The 11,863-nt window shown below is 57.7% G+C and overlaps 1 protein-coding gene across 1 annotated transcript; it reads left to right on the top strand.

Moving 5' to 3' along the window:
• Positions 1 to 181: 181 nt before the first annotated feature.
• Positions 182 to 11,166, top strand: TGME49_329200 (hypothetical protein; the record flags this gene model as incomplete). Its single annotated transcript, XM_018783116.1, has 24 exons — positions 182 to 285; positions 618 to 643; positions 1,038 to 1,079; positions 1,882 to 2,039; positions 2,106 to 2,114; positions 2,262 to 2,463; positions 2,917 to 3,074; positions 3,141 to 3,149; positions 3,297 to 3,498; positions 3,952 to 4,109; positions 4,176 to 4,184; positions 4,494 to 4,533; positions 5,330 to 5,487; positions 5,554 to 5,562; positions 6,208 to 6,249; positions 7,243 to 7,284; positions 7,943 to 7,984; positions 8,631 to 8,672; positions 9,324 to 9,365; positions 9,674 to 9,715; positions 10,364 to 10,405; positions 10,637 to 10,667; positions 10,908 to 10,991; positions 11,057 to 11,166. The coding sequence occupies 24 exons, from the start codon at positions 182 to 184 to the stop codon at positions 11,164 to 11,166; spliced, it is 1,803 nt and encodes a 600-aa protein (XP_018634666.1).
• Positions 11,167 to 11,863: the final 697 nt, after the last annotated feature.

Here is an 11,863-nt window from a genome sequence, read left to right as displayed (position 1 = left end):
AGTCTGCCTAGGAGAGCTCCGGCCTTTTGTTCAGGCGGCGGAGGTAAGCGAACAAGCGGACGCGCGGGCGTGTTCTGCATTTCGAGACAACTGCCGCACCACGTAGAGACTACTGCTGATGGGGTCACCGCGATGAGGTGTAGTTGGCCGGCGGCGGAGGCACTGTGCGGGCGGGACGACCATGGTTCATTTGCGGCACAGGTTCTCCCCGAGGTACGACATCACTCTGGCACGAATTGTCGACGTGTTGGGTGTGGCGGCGCCACATGGCCGGGCGGTTGTATGGTATGCGACTCGTCGAGTCCATGCGCCTATGGATAGGAGGTTACCGGTTGTGAGTCGTTATGCAGTCTGTCTAGGAGATGCTCGGGCGTTACGTTCAGGCGCGGGACGTAAGAGAGGAAAAGGACCCGGGGGCGTGTGGTGTGTCTCGTGGCAACTGCGGCACCACGTAGAGACTACTGCTGATGGGGTCACCGCGATGAGGTGTAGTTAGCTGGCGGCGGAGGCACTGTGCGGGCGGGACGACCATGTTTCATTTGCGGCACAGGTGCTCCCCGAGGTCCGACATCACTCGGGCACGAATTGTCGACGTGTTGCGTTTGGTGGCGCCACAGCTGTCAGGAGGTTGTAACAGTCTGGGGTACGTTGTAAGATATTATCGCTGTATAGCCTGCCGCAGGCTGTGTCAATGTCCAGTGCATTCACGCCGTGGCAACGGCTGTACAGGAAGGGAATACAAGGGTGAACGATGTAGCGTCTTTTATTTTTGGAGGCGAATACGACCCCGTGGAGAAAGGACAACATGTTCCCGCACCTCGGTGACGTGTTGTCGGTATCCTTCAGAGAGTGAGTGTCCGGCGTGGGATGCGTGGTCCAATCCAGTTGCGGAAGCGAACGATCCGAGTTCACTCGTTTCGGAATACGCCGCTTGTGGCGTGTTGCAGCCCCACACGGTCCTGCCTTTTTGCCGTATGAGTCTCGTCGCGTACCTGCGCGGATGGGTGAGCGGTTATTGATTGTGTGTCGTTGTGCAGTCTGTCTCCGAGATTTTTGGGCGTATTCATCAGGCGTCGGAGGTAAGAGAACAAACGGAGGCGCGGGCATGTTCTGCATTTCGAGATTCCTCCCGGGCCACGTAGAGACTAGTGCTGATGGGATCACCGCGATGAGGTGTAGTTAGCTGGCGGCGGAGGCACTGTGCGACAAGCATGTCATTGTTACAGCTGCGGCACAGGTGCTCCCCGAGGTGCCGCATCGCTCGGGCACGATCTGTCGACGTGTTGGGTGTGGCGGCGCCACATGGTCCGGCCGTTGTATGGTACGCGATTCCTCGAGTGCATGCGCGTATGGATGAGAGGTTACCGGTTGTGGGTCGTTATGCAGTCCGTCTAGGAGATGCTCGGGCGTTATGTTCAGGCGCGGGAGGTAAGAGAGGAAAAGGACCCGGGGGCGTGTGGTGTGTCTCGTGGCAACTGCGGCACCACGTAGAGACTACTGCTGATGGGGTCACCGCGATGAGGTGTAGTTAGCTGGCGGCGGAGGCACTGTGCGGGCGGGACGACCATGCTTCATTTGCGGCACAGGTTCTCCCGGAGGTCCGACATCACTCGGACACGAATTGTCGACGTGTTGCGTTTGGTGGCGCCACAGCTGTCAGGAGGTTGTAACAGGCTGGGGTACGTTGTACGATATTATCCCTGTATAACCTGCCGCAGGCTGTGTCAATGTCCAGTGCTTTCACGCCGTGGCAACGGCTGTACAGGAAGGATTATAAGGGAGAGGGATGTAGCATCTTTTATCTTCGGAGGCGAATACGACCCCGTGGAGAAAAAACAACTTGTTCCCGCACCTCGATGACGTGTTGTCGGTATCCTTCAGAGAGTGAGTGTCCGGCGTGGGATGCGTGGTCCAATCCAGTTGCGGAAGCGAACGATCCGAGTTCACTCGTTTCGGAATACGCCGCGTGTGGCGTGTGGTGGCTCCACACGGTCCTGCCTTTTTCCGGTATGAGGCTCGTCGCGTACCTGCGCGGATGGGTGAGCGGTTATTGATTGTGTGTCGTTGTGCAGTCCGTCTGCAACATTGTTGGGCGTTTTGTTCAGGAGGCGGAGGTAAGAGAAGAAACGGACGCGCGGGCGTGTTCTGCATTTCGAGACAACTGCCGCACCACGCAGAGACTACTGCTGATGGGATCACCGCGATGAGGTGTTGATAGCTGGCCGCGGAGGCACTGTGCGACCGGCATGTCATTGTTACAGCTGCGGCACAGGTGCTCCCCGAGGTGCCGCATCACTCTGGCACGAATTGTCGACGTGTTGGGTGTGGCGGCGCCACATGGCCCGGCCGTCGTATGGCATACGACTCGTCGAGTGGATGCGCCTATGGATGGGAGCTTACCGGTTGTGGGTCGTTATGCAGTCTGTCTAGGAGATGCTCGGGCGTTATGTTCAGGCGCGGAAGGTAAGAGAGGAAAACGATGTGTGGGCGTGTGGTGTGTCTCGAGGCATCTGCGGCACCACGTAGAGACTACTGCTGATGGGGTCACCGCGATGAGGTGTAGTTAGCTGGCGGCGGAGGCACTGTGCGGGCGGGACGACCATGTTTCATTTGCGGCACAGGGGCTCCCCGAGGTCCGACATCACCCTGGCACGATCTGTCGACGCGTTGCGTTTGGTGGCGCCGCAGCTGTCAGGAGGTTGTAACAGTCTGGGGTACTTTGTAAGATATTATCCCTGTATAGCCTGCCGCAGGCTGTGTCAATGTCCAGTGCTTTCACGCCGTGGCAACGGCTGTACAGGAAGGATTATAAGGGAGAGAGATGTAGCATCTTTTATCTTCGGAGGCGAATACGACCCCGTGGAGAAAGGACAACTTGTTCCCGCACCTCGATGACGTGTTGTCGGTATCCTTCAGAGAGTGAGTGTCCGGCGTGGGATGCGTGGGCCAATCCAGTTGCGGAAGCGAACGATCCGAGTTCACTCGTTTCGGAATACGCCGCGTGTGGCGTGTGGTGGCTCCACACGGTCCTGCCTTTTTCCGGTATGAGGCTCGTCGCGTACCTGCGCGGATGGGTGAGCGGTTATTGGTTGTGTGTCGTTGTGCAATCCGTCTGCGACATTGTTGGGCGTTTTGTTCAGGCGTCGGACGTAAGAGAACAAACGGACGCGCGGGCGTGTTCTGCGTTTCGAGACAACTGCCGCACCACGTAGAGACTACTACTGATGGGATCACCGCGATGAGGTGTTGATAGCTGGCGGCGGAGGCACTGTGCGACCGGCATGTCATTGTTCCAGTTGCGGCACAAGTGCTCTCCGAGGTGCCGCATCACTCTGGCACGAATTGTCGACGTGTTGGGTGTGGCGGCGCCACATGGCCCGGCCGTTGTATGGTATGCGACTCGTCGAGTGCATGCGCATATGGCTGAGAGGTTACCGGTTGTGAGTCGTTATGCAGTCTGTCTAGGAGATGCTCGGGCGTTTTGCTCAGGCCGTGAAGGTAAGAGAAGAAACGGACCCGGGGATGTGTGGTGTGTCTCGTGGCAACTGCGGCACCACGTAGAGACTACTGCTGATGGGGTCACCGCGATGAGGTGTAGTTAGCTGGCGGCGGAGGCACTGTGCGGGCGGGACAACCATGTTTCATTTGCGGCACAGGTGCTCCCCGAGGTCCGACATCACTCTGGCACGAATTGTCGACGTGTTGCGTTTGGTGGCGCCACAGCTGTCAGGAGGTTGTAACAGTCTGGGGTACGTTGTAAGATATTATCGCTGTATAGCCTGCCGCAGGCTGTGTCAATGTCCAGTGCTTTCACGCCGTGGCAACGGCTGTACAGGAAGGATTATAAGGGAGAGAGATGTAGCATCATTTATCTTCGGAGGCGAATACGACCCCGTGGAGAAAGGACAACTTGTTCCCGCACCTCGATGACGTGTTGTCGGTATCCTTCAGAGAGTGAGTGTCCGGCGTGGGATGCGTGGGCCAATCCAGTTGCGGAAGCGAACGATCCGAGTTCACTCGTTTCGGAATACGCCGCTTGTGGCGTGTGGCGGCCCCACACGGTCCTGCCTTTTTCCCGTATGAGTCTCGTCGCGTACCTGCGCGGATGGGTGAGCGGTTATTGATTGTGTGTCGTTGTGCAGTCTGTCTGCGACATTGTTTGGTGTATTTTTCAGGTGTCGGAGGTAAGAGAAAAAACGGACGCGCGGGCCTGTTCCCTTTTTCGAGACACTTCCCGGGCCACGTAGAGACTACTGCTGATGGGATCACCGCGATGAGGTGTTGATAGCTGGCAGTGGAGGCACTGTGCCGGCGGCATGTCCACGTTGCGTGTGTGGCGCGGGCACTAGCTAGCCAGAGGTCCGACATCACTCTGGCACGAACTGCCGACGTGTTGCGTTCGGCGGCTCCACAGGTTGCGGGGTGGGATTAGGGGGTGGGTGGTGGTGGATGGAGGGCCGGGTGAGAAGTGCTTCGCTGTGTGTGATTGGCAGGTGGTTTTCCGGCGTGGCTGCTCGTTGACAGGAAGCGATAGTGAGCGAGAATGAGAGTGCGGGTTTCGTATTTCGACTCGGACGTCAGGCCATGCAGAGACTACACGTGATGGAGGTTACGTGTTGTGGGTTTGTCGGCTCGCGTCGGAAGCGCTGTGTGGGCGGTGTAGCGATGCCTAAGCTCCGCCGCAGGTGACAGCCAGAGGTCCGACGTCGCTGTGGCACGATTTGTCGACGTGTTGGGTGTGGCGGCGCCACATGGTCCGGCCGGTGTATGATATGCGACTCGTCGCGTGCATGCGCGTATGATGAGAGGTTACCGGTTGTGAGTCGTTATGCAGTCTGTCTAGGAGATGCTCGGGCGTTTTGTTCAGGCGCGGGACGTAAGAGAGGAAAAGGATGTGCGGGCATGTGGTGTGTCTCGAGGCAACTGCGGCACCACGTAGAGACTACTGCTGATGGGGTCACCGCGATGAGGTGTAGTTAGCTGGCGGCGGAGGCACTGTGCGGGCGGGACGACCATGTTTCATTTGCGGCACAGGTGCTCCCCGAGGTCCGACATCACTCGGGCACGATCTGTCGACGTGTTGCGTTTGGTGGCGCCACAGCTGTCAGGAGGTTGTAACAGTCTGGGGTACGTTGTAAGATATTATCGCTGTATAGCCTGCCGCAGGCTGTGTCAATGTCCAGTGCTTTCACGCCGTGGCAACGGCTGTACAGGAAGGATTATAAGGGAGAGAGATGTAGCATCTTTTATCTTCGGAGGCGAATACGACCCCGTGGAGAAAGGACAACTTGTTCCCGCACCTCGATGACGTGTTGTCGGTATCCTTCAGAGAGTGAGTGTCCGGCGTGGGATGCGTGGGCCAATCCAGTTGCGGAAGCGAACGATCCGAGTTCACTCGTTTCGGAATACGCCGCTTGTGGCGTGTGGCGGCCCCACACAGTCCTGCCTTTTTCCCGTATGAGTCTCGTCGCGTACCTGCGCGGATGGGTGAGCGGTTATTGATTGTGTGTCGTTGTGCAGTCCGTCTGCGACATTGATGGGTGTATTCTTCAGGCGGCGGAGGTAAGAGAAGAAACGGACGCGCGGGCGTGTTCTGCATTTCGAGACAACTGCCGCACCACGTAGAGACTACTGCTGATGGGATCACCGCGATGAGGTGTAGTTAGCTGGCAGCGGAGGCACTTTGCCGGCGGCATGTCCACGTTGCGAGTGTGGCGCGGGCACTAGCCAGACGTCCGACATCACTCGGGCACGATCTGTCGTCGTGTTGCGTTTGGTGGCGCCACAGCTGTCAGGAGGTTGTAACAGTTTGCGGTACGTTGCAAGATATTATCGCTGTATAGCCTGCCGCAGGCTGTGTCAATGTCCAGTGCTTTCACGCCGTGGCAACGGCTGTACAGGAAGGATTATAAGGGAGAGAGATGTAGCATCATTTTTCTTCGGAGGCGAATACGACCCCGTGGAGAAAGGACAACATGTTCCCGCACCTCGATGACGTGTTGTCGGTATCCTTCAGAGAGTGAGTGTCCGGCGTGGGATGCGTGGTCCAATCCAGTTGCGGAAGCGAACGATCCGAGTTCACTCGTTTCGGAATACGCCGCTTGTGGCGTGTGGCGGCCCCACATGGTCCTGCCTTTTTCCCATATGAGTCTCGTCGCGTACCTGCACGGATGGGTGAGCGGTTATTGATTGTGTGTCGTTGTGCAGTCCGCCTGCGACATTGTTGGGCGTTTTGTTCAGGAGGCGGAGGTAAGAGAACAAACGGACGCGCGGGCGTGTTCTGCGTTTCGAGACACCTCCCGGGCCACGTAGAGACCACTGCTGATGGGATCACCGCGATGAGGTGTTGATAGCTGGCGGCGAAGGCACTGTGCGACCGGCATGTCATTGTTCCAGTTGCGGCACAGGAGCTCCCCGAGGTGCCGCATCACTCTGGCACGAATTGTCGACGTGTTGGGTGTGGCGGCGCCACATGGTCCGGCCGTTGTATGGTATGCGACTCGTCGAGTGCATGCGCGTATGGATGAGAGGTTACCGGTTGTGAGTCGTTATGCAGTCTGTCTAGGAGATGCTCGGGCGTTATGTTCAGGCGCGGGAGGTAAGAGAGGAAAAGGATGTGCGGGCATGTGGTGTGTCTCGAGGCAACTGCGGCACCACGTAGAGACTACTGCTGATGGGGTCACCGCGATGAGGTGTAGTTAGCTGGCGGCGGAGGCACTGTGCGGGCGGGACGACCATGGTTCATTTGCGGCACAGGTGCTCCCCGAGGTCCGACATCACTCGGACACGAATTGTCGGCGTGTTGCGTTTGGTGGCGCCACAGCTGTCAGGAGGTTGTAACAGTCTGGGGTACGTTGTAAGATATTATCGCTGTATAGCCTGCCGCAGGCTGTGTCAATGTCCAGTGCTTTCACGCCGTGGCAACGGCTGTACAGGAAGGATTATAAGGGAGAGAGATGTAGCATCTTTTATCTTCGGAGGCGAATACGACCCCGTGGAGAAAGGACAACTTGTTCCCGCACCTCGATGACGTGTTGTCGGTATCCTTCAGAGAGTGAGTGTCCGGCGTGGGATGCGTGGTCCAATCCAGTTGCGGAAGCGAACGATCCGAGTTCACTCGTTTCGGAATACGCCGCGTGTGGCGTGTGGTGGCTCCACACGGTCCTGCCTTTTTCCGGTATGAGGCTCGTCGCGTACCTGCGCGGATGGGTGAGCGGTTATTGATTGTGTGTCGTTGTGCAGTCCGTCTGCAACATTGTTGGGCGTTTTGTTCAGGAGGCGGAGGTAAGAGAAGAAACGGACGCGCGGGCGTGTTCTGCGTTTCGAGACAACTGCCGCACCACGTAGAGACTACTGCTGATGGGATCACCGCGATGAGGTGTTGATAGCTGGCCGCGGAGGCACTGTGCGACCGGCATGTCATTGCTCCAGTTGCGGCACAGGTGCTCCCCGAGGTGCCGCATCACTCTGGCACGAATTGTCGACGTGTTGGGTGTGGCGGCGCCACATGGCCCGGCCGTTGTATGGTATGCGACTCGTCGAGTGCATGCGCGTATGGATGAGAGGTTATTGGTGGTGTCGTAGTGCAGTCTCTCTGCGAGATTGTTGGGCGCTTTGTTCAGGCCCTGAATGTAAGAGAAGAAGAAATTCCGGGGGCGTGTTCTGTGCCTTGGTGCAACTGCCGCACCACGTAATGTCGGGACTACTGCTGATGGGGTCACCGCGATGAGGTGTTGTTAGCTGGCGGCGGAGGCACTGTGCAACCGGCATGTCATTGTTACGTTAGCGGCGCAGGTGCTCGCCAGAGGTCTGACGGCACCCTGGCACGAATTGTCGACGTGTTGGGTGTGGCGGCGCCACATGATCTTCCCGTAGTATGGTATGCGATTCGTCGAGTGCATGAGCGGATCGGTGACACGTTATTGCTGGTGTTGTTATGCAGTCTGGCTGGGCGATGGTCGAGCGTTTTGTTCAGGTCCGGCTGGTAAGAGACGAACAGGTTTCGCGGGCGTTTTCTGTGTCTCGAGGCAACTGCCGCACCACGTACAGACTACTGCTGATGGGGTCACCGCGATGAGGTGTAGCTAGCTGGCAGCGGAGGCACTTTGCCGGCGGCATGTCCACGTTGCGTGTGTGGCGCGGGCACTAGCCAGACGTCCGACATCACTCGGGCACGATCTGTCGTCGTGTTGCGTTTGGTGGCGCCACAGCTGTCAGGAGGTTGTAACAGTTTGCGGTACGTTGCAAGATATTATCGCTGTATAGCCTGCCGCAGGCTGTGTCAATGTCCAGTGCTTTCACGCCGTGGCAACGGCTGTACAGGAAGGGAATACAAGGGTGAACGATGTAGCGTCTTTTATTTTTGGAGGCGAATACGACCCCGTGGAGAAAGGACAACATGTTCCCGCACCTCGATGACGTGTTGTCGGTATCCTTCAGAGAGTGAGTGTCCGGCGTGGGATGCGTGGTCCAATCCAGTTGCGGAAGCGAACGATCCGAGTTCACTCGTTTCGGAATACGCCGCTTGTGGCGTGTGGCGACCCCACATGGTCCTGCATTTTTCCCATATGAGTCTCGTCGCGTACCTGCGCGGATGGGTGAGAGGTTATTGGTTGTGTGTCGTTGTGCAGTCTGTCTGCGATATTGTTGGGCGTATTCTTCAGGAGGTGGAGGTAAGAGAAGAAACGGACTCGCGGGCGTGTTCTGTGTCTCCAGGCAACTGCCGCACCACGTAGCGTCGAGACTACTGCTGATGGGGTGATCGCGAGGAGGTATTGCTAGGTGGCAGCGGAGGCACTGTGGCGGCGGCATGTCCACGTTGCGTGTGTGGCGCGGCCGCCAGCCAGACGTCCGACATCACTCGGGCACGATCTGTCGTCGTGTTGCGTTTGGTGGCGCCACAGCTGTCAGGAGGTTGTAACAGTCTGCGGTACGTTGCAAGATATTATCGCTGTATAGCCTGCCGCAGGCTGTGTCAATGTCCAGTGCTTTCACGCCGTGGCAACGGCTGTACAGGAAGGGAATACAAGGGTGAACGATGTAGCGTCTTTTATCTTTGGAGGCGAATACGACCCCGTGGAGAAAGGACAACATGTTCCCGCACCTCGATGACGTGTTGTCGGTATCCTTCAGAGAGTGAGTGTCCGGCGTGGGATGCGTGGGCCAATCCAGTTGCGGAAGCGAACGATCCGAGTTCACTCGTTTCGGAATACGCCGCTTGTGGCGTGTGGCGGCCCCACACGGTCCTGCCTTTTTCCCGTATGAGTCTCGTCGCGTACCTGCGCGGATGGGTGAGCGGTTATTGGTTGTGTGTCGTTGTGCAGTCCCTCTGCGACATTGTTGGGTGTATTTGTCAGGCGGCGCAGGTAAGAGAAGAAACGGACGCGCGGGCGTGTTTAGCGTTTCGAGACAGCTGCCGCACCACGTAGAGACTACTGCTGATGGGATCACTGCGATGAGGTGTTGATAGCTGGCGGCGAAGGCACTGTGCGACGAGCATGTCATTGTTGCAGTTGCGACACGGGTGCTCGCCAGAGGTTTGACGCCACTCTGGCACGAATTTTCGACGTGTTGGGTGTGGCGGCGCCACATGGCCCAGCCGTTGTATGGTATGCGACTCGTCGAGTCCATGCGCGTATGGATGAGAGGTTGTTGGCTGTGTGTCCTTGTGCAGTCTCTCTGCGAGATTGTTGGGCGTTTTGTTCAGGTCCTGAATGTAAGAGAAGAAGAAATTCCGGGGGCGTGTTCTGTGCCTTGGTGCAACTGCCGCACCACGTAGTGTCGGGACTACTGCTGATGGGGTCACCACGATGAGGTGTTGTTAGCAGGCGGCGGAGGCACTGTGCGACCGGCATGTCATTGTTACGTTAGCGGCACATGTGCTCGCCAGAGGTCCGACGGCACTCTGCCACAAGTTTTCGACGTCCTGCGCGTGGCGCCGCCACAGATGTTGAGAGGTAACAGTCTGGGGTACCATTTGAGATAATCTCGCTGCGTCGCCTGCTGCAGCGTGTTTCTTTGCTTGGTAGAATCTTGCTGTGGCGACGGCTGTTCACGGAGGGAATACAAGGGTGAAAGACGTAGCATCTCTCATCTTCGGAGGCGAATACGACCCCGTGGAGAAAGGACAACTTGTTCCTGCACCTCGGTGACGTGTTGTCGGTATCCTTCAGAGAGTGAGTGTCCGGCGTGGGATGCGTGGGCCAATCCAGTTGCGGAAGCGAACGATCCGAGTTCACACGTTTCGGAATACGCCGCCTGTGGCGTGTGGCGACCCCACATGGTCCTGCCTTTTTCCCATATGAGTCTCGTCGCGTACCTGCGCGGATGGGTGAGCGGTTATAGATTGTGTGTCGTTGTGCAGTCTGTCTGCGATATTGTTGGGCGTATTCTTCAGGAGGCGGAGGTAAGAGATGAAACGGACTCGCGGGCGTGTTCTGTGTCTCGAGGCAACTGCCGCACCACGTAGCGTCGAGACTACTGCTGATGGGGTGATCGCGAGGAGGTATTGCTAGGTGGCAGCGGAGGCAATGTGCGTGCGGCATGTCCATGTTGCGTTTGGGACGGGGCCGCCAGCCAGAGGTCCGACATCACTCTGGCACGAACTGCCGACGTGTTGCGTTTGGCGGCTCTACAGGTTGCGGGGTGGGATGAGGGGGTGGGGGGTGGTGAATGGAGGGCCGCGTGAGAAGTGCTTCGCTGTGTCGGATTGGCAGGTGGTTTTCCGGCGTGGCTGCTCGTTGACAGGAAGCGACAGTGAGCGAGAATGAGAGAGCGGGTTTCGTGTTTCGACTCGGACGTCAGGCCATGCAGAGACTACACGTGATGGAGGTTACGTGTTGAGGGTTTGTCGGCTCGCGTCGGAAGCGCTGTGTGGGCGGTGTAGCGATGTCTATTTTCCGCCGCAGGTGACAGCCAGAGGTCCGACGTCGCTGTGGCACGAATTGTCGACGTGGTGGGTGTGGCGGCGCCACATGGTCCGGCGTTGTATGGTATGCGACTCGTCGCGTAAATGCGCGGATGGGTGAGAGGTTATTAGTTGTGTGTCGTCGTGTAGTCTGTCTGGGAGATGGTCGGGCGTATTGCCCAGGCGCGGGAGGTAAGGGAGCAAAAGGACCCGGGGGCGGGTGGTGTGTCTCGTGGCGTCTGCTGCACCACGTAGCGTAGAGACTACTGCTGATTGGGTCATCGCAATGAGGTGTAGTTAGCGGGCGGCGGACGCGCTGTGCGGGTGACATGTCCACGTTCCATTTGCGGCGCGGCCGCCAGCCATTGGTCGGACATCACTCTGGCAGGAACGGACGACGTGTTGCGTTCGGGGGCGCCACAGGCGTCGGGGTTGTCTGGTTGTCTGGCGGACATGGAGGAACGGGTGAGACATGATTCGCTGTATGCATTTGTTTTGGGCCTTCGCGGCTTGGCTGCATATGTACAGGACGGGGACCTAATGGAGACTAGAAATGGTGCTTTGCGCTTCATCGGGGGCATTACATCATGCAGAGTACAGGTGGTGAACGCTACGCGATGACGTGTTTCCGACACGCGTCAGAGGCTGCGTGTCTGTCCTGCGATGCGCGATAACCTTTACCGATGTCTGATATCCATGCTCATTCGTTCCCGAATTCGCTACTTGCTGTTCGTGGCGGTGCCACATGTTTCGGTATGGTGTGACAGTAATCGGCTAACGACACTACACGGAGAAATACCAGGATGTTGCGAGGACGCGAAATTGGTGTGCTGCGCAGCCCTGGCGTAGTTGAGGCTAACTGTTCCCTGTCTTGCACTTCGTAATGAACAAGTCACATGCAGAAATTTTCAAGGTCTGCTTTCAAAGCCACCTTTGTTCGTTTCATGGATCGTTATT

The sequence above is a fragment of the Toxoplasma gondii genome (assembly GCF_000006565.2).
Source record: "Toxoplasma gondii ME49 unplaced genomic scaffold asmbl.1867, whole genome shotgun sequence".
NCBI classification, from domain to species: Eukaryota; Apicomplexa; class Conoidasida; order Eucoccidiorida; family Sarcocystidae; genus Toxoplasma; species Toxoplasma gondii.
The sequence above is the reverse complement of the archived record's forward strand: the minus strand, read 5'-3'. Positions and strand labels throughout refer to the sequence as shown.